At 33.0% G+C, this 17,348-nt stretch overlaps 1 protein-coding gene and 1 long non-coding RNA gene across 2 annotated transcripts; both read left to right on the top strand.

Annotated features, from left to right (window-relative positions):
* Positions 1-5,739: 5,739 nt before the first annotated feature.
* LOC130746513 (uncharacterized) lies at positions 5,740-7,470 on the top strand. The gene is made up of 2 exons (XR_009022135.1): positions 5,740-6,589; positions 6,695-7,470. It is a non-coding gene; the product is annotated as an uncharacterized LOC130746513 (long non-coding RNA).
* Positions 7,471-13,444: 5,974 nt separating this feature from the next.
* Positions 13,445-16,910, top strand: LOC130746512 (uncharacterized). Its single transcript, XM_057599157.1, has one exon. The coding sequence runs from the start codon at positions 13,456-13,458 to the stop codon at positions 15,607-15,609; it is 2,154 nt and encodes a 717-aa protein (XP_057455140.1). The 5' UTR covers positions 13,445-13,455; the 3' UTR covers positions 15,610-16,910.
* The last annotated feature ends 438 nt before the right edge of the window (positions 16,911-17,348 follow it).

Genomic DNA, 17,348 nt, shown 5'->3' with positions numbered 1-17,348 from the left:
AAGTTTTAAAAATAATATATTACAAAAAAGAGCACACAATAATATAATCGTTGTCGTTTTCGTCATTAATGAAGGATGAATGATGATCCGAAAATGTTTGATCAGTAATAAATAATAAGGTAATTGTCAATATTGAATGGGCCATGGACTAAGAAGACCAGTTAAGAGCAACAAATCCAGAAAGGTGCTTGCTAGGATACCTCAACACTTAGTTGAGATATAATACAAGACGTGAGGTGGACCAATACCATTTAAGTGGGTGTTTCTTCTTTTTACCATATATGTTTTAAAATGAATAAAAATTTTAAATATTCTATCAAATGTCGATTTCCTATTGGTACACATCAAATCGCGTCAGTCATGTACCATACAATGAAGGTATGGTAGAATTCACCTCCAGAAAAGATCGACACATATGTCCAACCCACGCCATCATTGATCGGGTTGGTTTTGCATTCATGTTCAAATGGAAAATAGAATGAGTGATATATGTTAGGGAAAATAAAAGGGAAAGAAAGTGAGTGAAAAATTACATTTAACATTTTGGTGTTAGAACTTGTTTGGTTTTGTGATTTATAATTAGTATGGTAACTAAAGCTAAGGGATTTAATTTATATGTATTGAGTATTGACGGTGTTGTAGACATTCAATTATAGGAAGGTATGTGAGAAAAAGTGCTTAGCACCAAACATAAGTAGGGGTACGGAATGGCCTGTAATCTTTTTTTCAAGTTTGTTTATTACGGGTATGTTTGGAATGTAGAAGAAAAGGAAGAAAAAAAATGAAGAGAAAGAAATAGAAAAGTAGTAAAAAAAATAGAAAACAAAATGATTTTACTTGTTTGATTGGAGTGATATTGAAAAGAAATATAACTGAAAAGAAAAGGATATGTTTATAAAACTCCTTTGTTAATTAAAATGTAAATATAATAAAAATTCAAAATATACATTATTGTATTTTATTAACATTTAGTAATATTTTTTTACTATCTCTCTAAATTGTATGAAGTTAGGGGTATTATAATAAAATATCATAAATAACCCCCTCACTCATTTTCTGGCCCTCGTTGGGGGTGGAAAAAGTTTATGTGGGTCCTATTACAATTATTATTATTTCCTCACATTTTTTTTCTCAAGCAAATTAAAGGGATTTTTTTTTGAAAGATCGTTTTCTCTTCTATTCATTTCCTTGGCCTTGCAAACATTAATGCGACAAGTGTCCTGAGATGGGCAATATAGAAAAAAATGGACTAATAAGGTATAGCACAACTGGTAGATAGTTGAACTCCTTAACCATCTAGTCCTGGATTTGATTCCTGTGCGATGCATATGGAGAAATATTTATTATGAAAGACCTACCTACTTATTGTGATCTCAAAGTCTCGAAAGATTAGTTTCATAACTACAAGATGGGATATTTAAAAAAAAAAAAAAAAAAGAGAGAAACCTGTACCTGATGTCTATAATAATCATTAAAACTATAGGGCCATGCATGTGCCCTTATCCGAAAGACGATTGAAGAGTTTTAAAAGCTGCCAGTCATATGTGGACATGAAATAAATACTAACTACATGAGGTTGGGGTTCTGCATGAGAATAAAAAAGCAAGTTTATTGTAAAATATCGAAAATGCCATAAAAATCTTTGCATAATTTGGCACGTGACGATTTGAATATCTTTATCATGATATTATATTAAAATTATAATAATATATGAATGAATCAGCTGACGTGGACATGTTCATTTGTTTTTTGGTAATGTTGTCCTTCACGACAATAGAAAATGTCGTTTGAATACATGCACTTTCAATTTTCACCCTCTTTAAGTACACATTGCATAAGATTCGTTTTTTTATAGGAGTTTTATAGATATGGATAACTTTATACTGAAATCTAATTATCGTATGTTATGTAGGAAGAAGTAGAACAGCCACATTTGTTTTAAATTTTAATTAAAAATATTATTTGCTGGAGTTCAATAAAATAATTAACTGTGTAAATAAAGTTTACACTGACGGTGCATAGAACCTTAATCCTTTTAATAATTGTTATCTCACATTGGTTATATAAGAAGGATTCAAGATGCGTACTAGTCAGTAAACTCTATTTATATAATCATTTAATTGAATTGCGTCACATCAAAACATATTTTTTACTTTAATTAGGGTTAAAAAGAAAGTTATTATTCTTTATATATGACATATTATGATTAGTTGTAAATGTAAAACTATTTCATAGCATAAATGTATATCAATTAAGCTCATAAAAAGAACGTGAATCACATGAGATATTGCAATTATATGGATAGTTTTTCTTTTTGTTACAAGAGGAAGGTACAATTATATGGAGAGTTTAATTATTATGTACTGTGGTAGCATTACGCAGCCACCTAATAATAATTCTATGTTATAATGATTCTCTGTGGATTTTAGTTGCTCATGTTTATTACCGCGACATTCCTCCTACAGTTGTTCACTGAGTTCGATGGCAATCCTCTAGACAGGGGTTTGTGACTCTCAATACTGATGGTAGCTTTGTCTGTAATCTGGGTCCAGCTGGATTAGGTGGTGTTGTATGGTGCGACGACGGTAATCGGATATTTGGATTTAATGGACACATTGAGATTTCAGATAGTATCTGTGCGGAGTTGTTTGCCATTCGCAGTGGTCTCTCTCTTTATTGGGATCGAGGTTTCAGGCAGATAGAGTTATTCACAAATTCTATGCTTGCCTTGGGTTTGTTGTTGCAAGATCATCCTCCATACTATCAGGACGCTTGCATCTTATTAGCCAGATAAAATGTTACTTCTGTAAGAATTGGATCGTCCATTGTCATCATCTGCTATGAATTTATTTTCATTCAGTTTCAATTAGTGGGTAGGTTTTGTAATTTCTCCTTGGAGGTATTGTTATGGCCTTCTAAAATATGTACTCTTTTTCCTTTTCCAGGTTTTTCCCAAGGGGGTTTTCCTGGGAAGGTTTTAATGATGCATATTTTATTATGCTGTGCTTTCAAGGAGGAGGGGGTTATATTCCTGACATGTTTTTTCACTGTTTTTTGCTTCTTTCTTACTACTTTATCTTTCTTCCTCTTTGTATTGGGTTGAAGTACCCCTTGTACTTCATTCAATATATTCATTTGGCTTATCAAAAAAAAAAAAAGAAATGTTGTGGCAGACTATTTAGCTAAGCCGGGGGCGGCGACTCCAAGTTTTAGTGCAGTGTGGGATGCTCCTCTGAACGGCGTCTCTTCTTTCTTAAGAGCGAATTCGTTTGGGACTGCTTTCTTAAGGCGTTAGTCCTTTGTTGTTTTTTTCTTTTATTTCGCCTTTGCTATAAAAAAAAATAAAAAAATTTAAATAGAAAAAATGAAGAGATTTAATTGAATCACACTCTTTAGACTATCTATGAAAATTAAATCCGTATATGGAGATAAATTTTCTAAGCCACTAGTATAGCATGGGAAAATAAAATCAAACGGTGTAGAGTTGTTATAGTTTAATATTTAAATAAAGATTTAAGAATTGAACCATTGTTAGTAGTAGTAGCTAGGTTAAATGTTTATTTGGTAAAAGATTAAAATAAGAGTAAAAACTTGATGCATTAATATTGTAAAACTTTTCTACATAGACACACATTTAGGTGACTTCAGCCCATTATAAATTTATTTAATCTTAAATAAATTAAAATTAAAATTAAGTGCAAGTGTTAATAAACTATCTGTGTAAAACTGTAAACACTAATCGGGCATAAAAATTAAACTTAAAAAAATTAAGTAAAAGATAATCTTAATTAGAAATGATATATAGTTAGTTTCCCGAATGATAGCTCAAGTAGTTAAAGTTAGGGGACATATGAGTTGCGTAAGAGAGGTGCAGAGGTTAATCCTTGAAGGGTGCAATTTATTTTTTGATGTATAAAAAAATGATAATCTAGAACATGAAATGCTTAAGTATATTTGAGTAAAGTTTAATTCGCTTCTTTAATGTTATATGGCTTTTTTAAAAAATAATATATTTTAATTTAAAGATAATATATTTTAATGGGTATAATAGACTAATAGTTTTTAAAATAAATTTTTTGGCTAATCTTTTTTGGTTAATGTAAACACTAAAATAATAAATTTATGAATCTTGAAGATCAAAACTTTAATTTTCAATTGATAGTGGTCCTGCTAACTACATTGTTTATTGTTTAATTCGGCCTCAATTATATCATGTCATGTAACTTCGCAAGCAATATTATATAGTCCTCTCTTGTTTTATTCACAAAATAAAAATAAAAAATAGTCCTCTCTTTCCCACTCACGATCGAGAGTCGAGACAGGGAAATTGTTCTTATCTGTCTCCAAGGAGAAAATACAAAAGTATTAAATTAAGTCATCCTTTTGGCAATGAAAGCGAAAGCATGATTTATCATGATCTGTTATGATATTCTGGTGGGTGGCATACGAACAATCATATAGGTAAGCCAAATTAATATACATTGATTATCCGATCTCCATATATATCCTCGTGGACAGTTATCATTAGGCTTTGTATTAATAAACAAAAACCAAAATCGTACTATGCTATAGATTAATTAAACATTACTACATGATCTTTAGTCGATCCACAAGAGAAAACATTAATTAATTGTGAACGGAGTAATATAATATCCTCGTGGACAGTTATGATTAGGCTTTGCATTATTAAAATGAGTATACAAAACCCAAAATTGTACATAGATTCTTTTTTTTGAAAGTTACTATTCTATAGATTAATTAAACCTCATGATCTTTTTTTTCTTTTTGGTTATATAACCTCATGATCTTTAGTCGATCCACAAGAGAAAATATTACTATAATTCACTCGTGGGTCACGCATTGAGTAAACAATTCTGTTAGCTGTTAGAATAATTCACACTAATCTTCCTGATCATCATATTTCCAATTTTTTCTTTCTTTTTATCACTTTTTTTTTTCACATCACATGCATTATATTATTTATCATAACCTACAATTTTCTCTCTCTCTCTCTCTCATTTTTGGTGTGAGTAATTTGAAGTGTGAACATAACATTAATCAAAATCATGTCCAGGACGGTAAAGTGAAATAATTAAGGTTGAGTAATGGTTCTTTTACATTTCACTTTCATTTTCATCTAATTTACACTCACGTTTTCTTCCTATCGATCTGTTAAATAAAAACATAAAATAATTCAAGTGACATTCCCAACCGTTTAAACTTTTGAGATAATTGATTGTTTGACATAGTATCAAAATATAAGCCTTTTTTGAGAGTTTTTATTGTCTCAAAATATAAGTCACTTTGTAATACGAATGAAATATTTAATACATTTTTTTCCAAAATTACCTTCATATTTAATATGAAAGAGATAATGTAATTTTGAAGAAAATTAATTAGGAGAGGGAAATTCTTGGCAATCTAGGAAAGTTGATAAAGTCATAAAACTTTTACCAATTTATATAGCAACTAATTAATTTTCTTAATAACAAAAAATTAGGTAAAATTGACTTATAAATGTAGATAAATGAAGTATCATTTAGATACATATTATTCATAATTTGAGATTTGTGCACAGTTAAGGCACTTTATCTTTCTCCAAAATGACTTTTACTATCTCACTTTATACAAAAGAATATTTTCTTATATTGGGGTTGTCTAAATTAGCATAAGTAAATATGAAACAAAACAACCCTAGTCTTATAGGTGATTTAGTATTTTGACATTGTCAGGAGCTAACATTTTATAAAAACACATGTTAAAATATTATTAGCTCACGGAGGAATTTACTATACACATTACACCATGCCATTTTGACCTGCAGTAGCAGTTTAAAAAAAATCAAAAAACATATATATTAGTAAATTAGTTAATGAAGGATTAGGTTAATTAGTGAATAAATTATCCTCCTCCTTCCTCAACCCATCATCTTCTCCCACCCCATGAGAAACCCAGCACCACTGATTATTCTCCTCCTTGCACTCACCCACAAACCCAGAACCCACCCCCTTCATCCCTGCCGCAACCCCACAACCACCCCCCACCGAACTTCACCCATCCCCATTGCAACCCACAACCGAAAATCGACCCCCAACCTCAATCTGGGTTCGTCGCCGTCATCAACAACGCTCAACGCTCTCGGAATCCTCAAATGTCGTCGCCGTCATCTGGGTTTAGGGTTCTGCAGCAGTGGTGAAGACTGAACCACCACCACCACTAATTTGCCCTGCATCGGCTTTGCACTTGGTGGCTCTGACGGAGATCGAAGCGGAGGAGGCGTATGAAGACCAGATCGAGGAAGACTTTTAGAGTGGCTACAGGGAGTGGGTTTAGCTGCGAGTTTGGGGAGTAAGATGGTTGTGTGGTGGCCGGAAGTTTCAGGTGAAGGTTGAGTGTGATGGTTCACGGTGGTCAGAGGGGAGGTTAGGGAAGGAAGAGTAGTGTCGGTGGCTGCTGGGTTTTTGGTGGTGGTGGTCGTTGGCTTCAACTCTCTACAAAGGAGGTATGGAGTTGTTTTTGTGTGCCAAAGAGAAAGTAATGTGATTCAATGCCCTTCAGATTTTATGATTATTTGCGTTTTCTCTTGAAGGTGAGTTTCAGATCTGGTTCTATTACTATCATTTTTTGTTTCTGGTTGAGGAATGTGATTCAATGCCTTTCTGATTTTATGATGATTCCTTTCTGATGGTTGAAGATGATGATATTATATCCATTGAAGCTTCAAATCGACCCAGAAGTTGAAGGCTCTGTTGAGGGTTAATGCTTCTCCGATCTGGGTTTCTGTTGAGGACTTTTGTTTATGTTGAGGGCTAAGCTTGATATTACATCCATAGGTTAATTTGCTGAGTTTGATGGGTTAAAAAGCTTTAAGCTTGAAGCTTTGTCTGAGGAATGAAGAAGTTGGATGATGAACATGGATTTGAGGATGAAGAGGAACCTAGATGAGCTTAACTTAAATTAAGGATAAATGTTTTTTTTCTAAATTAATTAAAGATAAATGTTTAATTAAGAAAATATTTATTTGGATTATTTTTTAAAACCTGTTATAGTGGGTCAAAATAGCCTAGTGTAACTTTACACAAGTTTTTAGGTGATCATAGTAAATTTTTCCGTAGCTCACTCAATATAAAACGAATTTACTTAGAATAATTTAAACAAGCACATTTTTATCATGTCAGCTAGGTCTCTACGTACACCACCTGTTGTGAGACTTTTTCTTTTATAAAATTTTCTTTTGGTACAAGACGCAAAGAAAAACTAGGACTGACTTGTAAGAGTTATAACACCTGAATAATTCGCAAAAGAAAAGCTGAAATGCCAATAGGAAATGGCGGAAGTAGAAAAAAATTTAAGGGTCTAAAATAATTTTTCATTACAAAAATTCAAATATGTTTATTAGCAACGCACACATATCTTAATCTTAATAATATATAAAGCCCATCCACCAAAGTGGGCCACATTGTTATTTAATTTCCACATGTTTTGATTCTATTGGTTGATAATATTGAATTTCCAAATGTCTAATTTTGATTGGTCTCATATTGTTGACATAAATCATGGAGATGAAAACAAGGTGACAGTTTCGTAAATAAGTAGAGTTTTAAGTGAAACAGGTTCTAAACTTATAACATGAGTCCATGACCGTGAGTTCGAATCTGACTGAGATACAAAAATAAGAATTTTGACATTTGGTCCATTTGCACTTTGCAGTCTACATCAATAAAAGTATTCTTTTATACATTTTTTTTACAGCAAGTATTTTTTTATACTGTTTTTCATGCTGTCATCGATAAAAATAATGTGATTAGAGGAGTATTTATACTGTTTTTGGTGTTGTCAATATATTAAATATGTATTATAAGTAGTATATTAATAAATGTATAGTACACAACAGTATTAACAATATACGTATTTGACCGTCAAAAAACAATATACATATTTACTTTTAAAAAACAATATACATATTTGCTCCGTAGAAAATAAATATACGTTTTTCCAAAAAAATAGACCTAAACCATTGATAGAAAAATATATTTATATTTATATATTAATAGAAACACAAAAATCGTTAATATCATTAAATACATATTGTAAAAAATTATTTACAAATTTTTCAATAATGAATAGACAAAAATATTATCCTAAAAAAATATACAAAAAATTATCATTATCCAAAAAATTTGAAATTTATATAAATTATTCATTATTTATTATATTCAAATTATTTTATGAATATTATAAAAATAGTTGAATCAAACACATTTCCAATGAAGTTGCTTTCTTCTCTTATTTTTTTAGGCATTATGTTTCTAAGTCTAAGTATTTTTCTGCATAATGCTTCCAATGTACAATATACATGGATGTGTGTTTGGAGATATTGATGAAAGATTTCGTGCCAAGCTATCCGCAATACTTGCTTCTATTAACAATGGAGCTAGCTGCATTTTAATGCCTTTGTTGCGAGAAGGCTACATTTTAGTCCAGAACGCATTTAGAGAGATTCGTATGAGTTTAAATTTGTTATATTGTTGGTCTATCATACACTATTGAACTGATTTTTCCTTTATAAGAAAAATATACTAATATACTTCTTTTGTCTGACTATTCTGAAATGAATAGAAAAGGACTATGAATCCCAATTAGATTATAATCAAATTTATTATTTGAAATCTTTCTTTTAATTCTTATTTTTTTTCTTTTATCTCTTATTAGGCTTTTCTTTTGAAAAACCAAGGGAAAAATACTAGATAATTGAATCACAATCTAAACCTAATTGTGTCCCCTTATAAAATATCATCTTATTTTTTTTTTGCATAATACGAAATGCATTCCATCATTGTTTTCTCTTTTGGTTGGTTGTAGACACAAAATATAACAGGACCTATGACATCTTTTGATAGTCATTTACCATTTCAGCTATTGTTAAATTCTGAGAGGTTTCCATTTTTATATAATTAGTAGTTTAAATGTGAAGTACTCTTCACAGAGGGGCGGTATATTGTCCATACTTGCCCTATATTTTCCCCTTTAATTTTAGCTTTTGGAGAAAACATAGTCATCATCAAATTTTCAATGGGTAAGAGAATGCAGTATGTGAAGAATTATGGGTTCTTATGACATTGATGATGTGGCATATAGAATTGCTCCAATTTCATGGATGACATGTCAGAAACAAATCAAGCCAAGGGATTGGTTGAAGTTTCTCTATATAATAATAGGCCCTCAAGTAATATGCGTTAATGTATTTTTATTTACAGGTTTTTTACTGAAAGTATGGATCTGGAATGATCACATCTCACGAGATCATGCATACATGGCTGGGATGGCGGGAGGCAGGTCTATTTTGGTAAGTGGAAACTTAATTTAGTTGGCACTGTTTGATTAATGCATTAGTTTGAAGCTACTTTTGTGTCTGTTTTATATTTTGGTCCATGTGTGTGTTGGTTGGTTGAATTAGGCTAATCTGAAATCGGAACCTCAAAGAATCAAGGCGTCGCTGGACATACGCAACAAGAAGCTGAAAGAAGGAAATGGGCAGCAGTCAGGAGCATAGAAAGAGAGAGAGAGAGAGAGAGAGAGAGAGAGAGAGAGAGAGAGAGAGAGAGAGAGAGAGAGAGAGAAAAGGTTGATTGGATACAAAGAAAGCTAATAAAATGGTTATATTATTGTCAAACAAAAGCTATACGGGATAAGATTTTAAAAATTATTATAGAATTTTAAAATGTAAATTTAAAAAAAATGATTGTGTATCAGTTTCATACTTTAGTCTATGTTATCACTTATCAAGCACTCTCTTCACAACCTGATGCAGAATTGCACAAGATAGTGAGCAAAGCACTTCATTCATATAATTTTGGTCTTCTATATTGAATATTTTTCTACTTCTATTCTCAAATTTTAGGGGTAGTTGATGGAGCATGAACTTTATTCATAAGAGTTCATATCCAAGTGATTTGAAATGTGGAACTATTGACATTGAACATATTGGAGTGGAACATATGCACTGTCATTTCCTTTGCTTTTTCTTATTTAATCACAAGTTATCCTCACTGATGTGTGCAATATAGAAAGGTAACAATATTTGGATAAGTGAAATCTTTTACTAATATAATTTCATAAGAAACTGACATTAGTAGCTACATACCAGTATGTGCTTGAAGAAGTAACAATATAAAAAAATGAGGCCCCCATTTGAGTTGTTGAGAAATGGAGAGAGGGTGTGATTGCTCGTGCTTACTTTGTGCTTTTCACTGTGGAATTCATATATGTAACTTTTGTACAAAGAGCTGTTAATTTGTTCAGATTTCAAATGATTGATTCTGAAAATATATTTAAAAGATATTTCTTTGGAAGATATAAGATCACTTCTCTATCAGACCCTGAGAATTTGTGTTGAAGATAGTTAATTTTGGAGAGTACAATTGTTTTAGGAAACAAGATGGTGTCTATTCAGTAGGAGCTGCTCCTGATGGTGTTTTTGGTGTTCGAAGTATTTCAGTTCCAAATTTGCTGGAAAATAGATTGATTAGAAATTCTTCCTCAAGTTGTTTAAATGAAAATGGGTTTGGGATGATTCTTTTCTATTATGATTATAATTGATGTATCAAATGATGTTTCACATTTTGTATGTTTAATATAATTTCAATATTTTTTAGAGTACAAAGACCCGGTGGAAAGGAAAATTTTAATGAAAATATTGTGATGTTAAAACTAACATGTTAAGCACATGTCATTGACTCTCGAACTTTGCTCTTTTTTTTTTAAAGTACCTTGAAATTAGACAATTTATAAAGAGAGTGGTTTTGACACCATATCGAGCTAATTCTGATGAAGAACTTGAGCTTTTCAAATCAAATTTGTTTTTCCACTACAAGCATGCTTATGTTGCATGCTTATGTATGAATTTTGCGATTTGAGGAAACTTACTATTCGTGCTAATGTACTATAGAATAGAAAGGAATTTTATTGCTTTTTATGTCAGGAAATTTCCAGATTAAATTTTGTTTTATAGGAAATCGTAATGACATTAAAGTCTCAATCAAAAAACTAGAACAAGAGAGAAATAAAGAAAGAATCAATTAAATTGAATAATCATAACATTAATTGAAATTTAATTTTGAAAATATCAACTTAACTACTTCACCGTCATATTTGTTAAAGATTCCATTTGTATCCCCAAGATAAGTGAACACTTTAGTTAGTATTAAGAACAAATTCTATAAGGAAAAATAATAAATTTGGACTAACATGAGTTTAAGAAATTCTAAAAGTGAAACTAAAAGCACCAGTGTATCACTTTCATTAACTAAAAGTAGGAAAAGAAATTCATCAAACAATTTTTGTACAAATTACAGGGTTAAAAGTTCCAACGGGGAGGTACATTTGAAATTAAATTACTTTCATGATAAAACTAACATAAAAAAAAAATTCTTAAAGTTTATGTACATTCTTTATAATTTTTCAAATAGTTTTAAGAGTAAATATAGAATAAGTATGAACGAGCATATTAGAAAAATCGTTAATATCATTCCAATACCTTTTTCATTATTGTAAAATAATTTTAGAAGTAAATTTTACATGAAAATACTAGAAATGTAAATTTTAAGAAAATCTCACTACTTTGAAATATAATTTCATGTAAACATAGTTTTCTTTTATTTTTGTACAAATTGCAGGATGAAAATATCTCACAGAAGAAACATTTTACATGAAAATCTATTCCTATTAAAACTATTAAAAATTATTTTTTCATAATTATGATATAATGAAAATGTAGTAGTAAAATTATGTTATATGAGGTTTAGAAAAAAATTCAATGTGTATATATATATATATATATATATATATATATATATATATATATATATTAAGTTTAAATTACATTGTTAAAAACTTTTACGACAAGATATATTTTCATGTCAAAAATAATTTTGATATAATTTCAATGTATTTTTTTAATTTTTCAAAATATTTATGTAAATAAAACTATAGAATATCTCCAATGCATGAGTATAAAACTAGATATGTCAGATGAGCTCATCCCAATTAGTCTTGACTCAATAATGGAATAGATTAAATGTACATATCTTGACCTTCCGCACAGAATGAAAGACCCGCAATTATTTCAAGATAGAGTAATATTAACTCCTACACTGGAGGCTGTTGAAATGATAAACACTTACATGCTTGGCTTGATAGCTACACCAGAACATGAATATCTGAGCTCCAACTCTGCCTTGCGATCTTATGAGCGTTCTGAAATCCGAGGTGAGTGGTTTACCACATAATTTTTGAACGACACTAAAAGTTAAGGAATGTCAAACCAAAAACTATTATTAAAAGTTGGTATTCCAATCATGCTTTTGAGAAATATAGACCAAGCAGCAGGTTTATGCAATGGAACCAGATTAATTGTTGATGAACTTGGTGAACGTTATATTGGTGCAACTGTTATCACTGAAACCAATGCTAATGACAAAGTGCACATTTCAATAATGGACTTGGTTCCTTCTGATCCAAATTTCCAATTAAATTCAGAAGAAGACAGTTTTCAATTGCAGTATGCTTTGCGATGATCATAAACAAAAGCCAACGACAAACACTATCTCAGGTTGGGCTCTTCTTTCTGAGGCCCGTCTTCACTCATGGTCAGTTATATGTAGCTCTCTCTAGAGTACGCTCAAGAAAAGGTCTTAAACTTTGAATACTGGATGAGTCAGGCAAACAACATACCAGTACTATAAATGTAGTGTTTAAGGAAGTTTTTTGAAATGTTTGATGTGTACAACACAATTTCATTTATTTATTCTATTTTTCTCTTCATATATTATTACATGATTGACTTATGTATGATTTAAAAATTACATATATATGAAAACTAATTTATTTATTACAAAATTCTAACATAAAATTTCGTGCAGCGCACGGGTTATCGTACTAGTATAACAAAAAAATAAAGATTAAACTAATTTATATACATGAATATTGAAAAATTCTTATAGACTATATTAATAAACTTGGAAATATTCTTTTCTTTTTTTCAAGTTTTTGATTCTTGATATTTTTTCTTACCATTTATATACTAGCCTTGTTGCTAGCTTTTATGCTAAGCTTTTTACGGTTTTTTTTCTGTCATTTAAGAATTGATGTATCTAGTATACTACAAATTAGTTATTTGCTAATTGTTATCTTTGTACATGGTTGAAGTACCCATAGTACTTATCTTTATATCAATTTTGGCTTACCTAAAAAAATATAATTTCTGATGAATCAAAAATAGCTTTTTAATAATTATTCTCACATGCAAGTCTTTCTTGAGTAAAGAATTTATTATTTTACTCTTTTTATTTTTCGAAAATGAAAGATATATATATATATATATATATATATATATATATATATATATATATATATATATATATATAAAACACCCCCTCTCAAAATTTTGAAAAAAGAATGCGCTCATCAAGGGCAGGTTATGGAAGAAGGCAAGTAGGAGAAGAATGGAGGGGTGTGTCTCTGTTCGTTGATGGTATTGGGGATGACACGACGTATTTGGACCTCAGGAGTTTTTTTGCACAAGCGGGACGTATTAAGGGGGTGTTTCTATCAAGGACAAAGAAGTCAGGAAGGAAATCACGGTTTGGATTTATCCGGTACGTATTCGATGTGGATGCTCGAGGGGCAGTGGAACAGTTTGACGGTGCTCTACTGAAGAAGGCGAGGTTGTCAGTGAGCTTTGCTAAGTATCCGATAAAGCAACATGTGAATGGTGGAAGGGTGATGAAAGGTCAGAGTCCAAGGCAGGTGGAAAAACGATGGGAGCCAAAAGCTCCTAAGCAAACTATGGTATGGAGGAGCAAGGAGGGGAGTCGACAGAAAGGAAGGCCCAGTGAATTGAAACCAGATTTTATTTTCAAATCACAAGATGCTGAGAGGGAACGTGTTCAAAGACTGGCAGAAGCGACGTTGTGGGGAGTGGTTAGCAAAGAGATGGTGCAAGATTTTTTGATTACGAATGGCTTCTCGCACATTGGGGTTATATCCATGGGGGCGCGGGAGGTGATATTGGAATTCCCATCAAGAGCTGAGATGGAGGAAACGCTTCAGGAGAGCAGCGATTTTCTGAGTCAAATGTTTCAGGTGTTGAAGCCATGCTCGGCTAGATCCGTCGCTCGTAATCATTTGATATGGTTAAGGTTATATGGGGTACCAGTGGTGGCATGGTGCTACGAGTTCTTCCAAGCTCTGGCGAGTGTGTTCGGAAATTTGGTGTGCTTGGATGGAGCTACGTCTAGCTGGTCCCGGTTGGATGTTGCGCGGATTTTGGTGGAATCGACGGTGCCGGTGGTGCGCGAGGGAGTCATCATGGTGCGACTGGATGATGAATTGGTGCCGGTGACGGTGGTCAAGGAGCCGGGGTGGGGTCAGCTAGTAGCGGCGCAACCGGTGAGACCTGTTGCCGATCCAGTGAATGGGTCTGATGAATCTGCGTCGGAGGCATCAGCGGAGGATCATGCGGTAACGGCAGAAATGAATGAGATGCCCGGGAGCGGTTACAAATCATATGACAAGGAGGGGCCGGTTGCCGACAACTTGGTCGTAACGCTTACACACTTGAGGGAGGCTGGTTACAGTGTTGAAGAATTAATGGTATTGCCTTGCTTCAAGCATCTGAGTAACGCCCAGGAGGATTTACATGAGAAGAATGAAGGAATGACAGTTTCAAACATTTTGAATCCTCAGCCTTCAAACGTCTTGTTAACAAGTAATGAGGGTGAGAATTTAATAGCCAAAAATCAAGGAGGGAGTTTCGTTGGGTTTAAATATGAGGGGAATGGAGTACGGTGGGGGCATGGGACGGGCTTTTGGAATTCAAATGATGTTGGGAACAGGTTGTGTGCTAAGCCTTGGAATGTATGGCTAAATTCAAGGAGTGCAGCGAATTTTTTGGGTGCAAATTCAAAAATAAAAGAGTTTGTTATCAAGAGTGTGGGGACAGCAGAAACAGAAATAAAAGATGTGGAAAAAGAGGGCCAGATGTCAAGAACAGGTTGGTTGCTTAAAAAACCTTTGACTGGAGGAAGAATCTCAGTGTTAAAGCTAAAAGCTTTGGCGAGGCTTAATGTTGGTGGGTCAGAAACATTAAAAATAACAGTGGGTCAGAAGATGGGGGCGTCCCAAATTAATTTTGAAGAGCCCATTCCTGCGAAGAATTGCAAGTTTGAGACTGGGATAGAGGATCATGTTGAAACAGAGTTTGAAGAAAGGGTTTATTCTGATGACGCAATTTTAGCTGCTGTGAAGCAACGAAGGGGGCGCAATAAAGGAGGGATTCCAGGCGGTACTCGGGGCAGAAAATTAGATGGGAAAAGTCGTGCAAAAAGAGGTAGACCAAAGGGTAGTAAAAACAAGCCGAAAAAGCAGCGGGTGGAGGAAGAGGTTCATGCTTGGTCAGATGAAGATTCAGGCGGTGAAGGCATAAGTTCTAGAGCAAGGCAGACTTGGAGATTGGCGAAGCGTTTAGGGGTTGTTTATAATGGTGCTGATGAGGAGATGATCAGAAGGCTCGAGATTCAGATCAGAGAAAACCACCCTAATCTACAGTAACTTTCCAGCCTTGAAGTCAATGCTGGTGCTGATGGGAGGTAGTAAGAGAAGATGTGTACAATGTATATGTTATGTCATGGAATTTCTTTGCTGTCAAATGAGGGTGCTTTGGAGGATGTGTGTTCTGTCATTATATGATCAGAGGATAGTGATGAGGCAATTTGGGGTGTAGCTGAATCTGGTGAGGACCTGGTGAGGGTGGAGGTCTGAGTTGTGTGGGTGACTATCACTATGATGAAAGTATGATGAAAGTATAATGCAGGGTTCAGGCAGGTATAATGCAGGGTTTATGCAGATTTTTTTTTTTTTGGGTTGTATTGGCTGAAATGTGGTTGATTATCTGGTATGTGGCATGCCTTATCTATGGCGCTGATTTTTGTGCGTTTGGTTATAAGAGTGGAGATAATTTGGTGGTTTTGTGGAAAGTTTTCAATGGTTTAATGGGTGCTAGTTGTTGTAGACTCGGTTCAGTAGAAAGTGGGGTGTGATTGTGTGACAGATCAGGCATATGTTTCATGGAGGCAAGGTTGTTAGTGGATGTGGATGGATAAAGGTGTGGGAATTTGATGTCTTTCAATTCTTGCGGGTAATTAATTATGCTGGTGTCAGTAAGGGTGGTTTCTTTGTCTTTTACTGGGTGCTGTCTTAGAAGGGACTTTTAACAATGATGTGGATTGCAGAATGTGCCTGTGATGAATTTGTTCAGATTGCAGATTGTGTCCTTTTAATTTGATAATTGAAGGGAAATTCTATGGTATATGAATTGGGTGGAATGTTCATTGTGGAGGTATAGTCGTGTCTTTTTTTTTGGAGGGGTATTACCATGTTTAATATTTGTTCAATCAAATCAATCTTTAAGTTTGGCAGTGGCAGTGGCTAAGTGTTGTGGTGCTGGTAGTTCTGGGGAATCTATGCGTGAATAGCTCGGAAGAATTTTGTTTATGGACTGGCCTTTGAATGGGGAGTTGAATGCTGGGCATTGGTTACTTTAGGTGATATTTTGTGTCATAAAAATTGGTTGAATACAGGCTGCTTTTGCTTTTTCATGTTTTTTTTTTTCTGGGGTGGTTGTAATGGTATGGCATGGTGTATTGTTCATTTGCTCTTTATAGTTTGTTGTACTCTTTTTCCTACTCTAGGTTTTTTCCCATTGGGTTTTACCTTAGAGAGGTTTTAATGAGGCTCAAACTATAAGCAAGAGTTGGGTTGCTTTTGGTTGGTTTTCAAGTTTCATGAGGGTGTTGTTCTCATGGAGGTTTCAATATTAATAAAGTTAATCTTTTTGCTGTCAAAAAAAAAAACATGGGTAAAGTAACCTAGCCAATAAAAAGCCGGTAAAAGCTCAGCCACTTTAGTGAAAACCTCCCAATGACATCTAACAACCCTCCCAAGCATTAACACCAAACCAAAACCCCTACAACTGCCCAATCGGGAAAGACATTTACTCTTGATTATAAGTTTTTTTATAGAAATTTATCACACTTTATATATTATTGTTATATTTCTAACTCTCATTTTTCTATGCAAAGAACAAAATCTATGTCATTGAGATTCATTTTGGGCTTGTATGGTAGACACACTATTAATAATTAATAGTAAAAAAATCACCATCAAGATTAATGATAAGTAAAAAACATAGTTAAAATCCCAAATAAATATTTAAAGAGTAGTAGAGAAAATAAATTTTGAAATTTCTACACATATGCATAAAAGCTCTGGTGAAATGTGAGTCAATTTTT

This window comes from Lotus japonicus, chromosome 3 (assembly GCF_012489685.1).
Source record: "Lotus japonicus ecotype B-129 chromosome 3, LjGifu_v1.2".
Lineage (NCBI taxonomy): Eukaryota > Viridiplantae > Streptophyta > Magnoliopsida > Fabales > Fabaceae > Lotus > Lotus japonicus.
Note: the sequence above shows the minus strand (reverse complement) of the source record. Positions and strands in the feature narration are given on the sequence as shown.

What these genes read in the sequence shown, in the direction of transcription:
- LOC130746512 (XM_057599157.1), top strand. Translation starts at nt 13,456, where the DNA reads ATGCGCTCATCAAGGGCAGGTTATGGAAGAAGGCAAGTAGGAGAAGAA.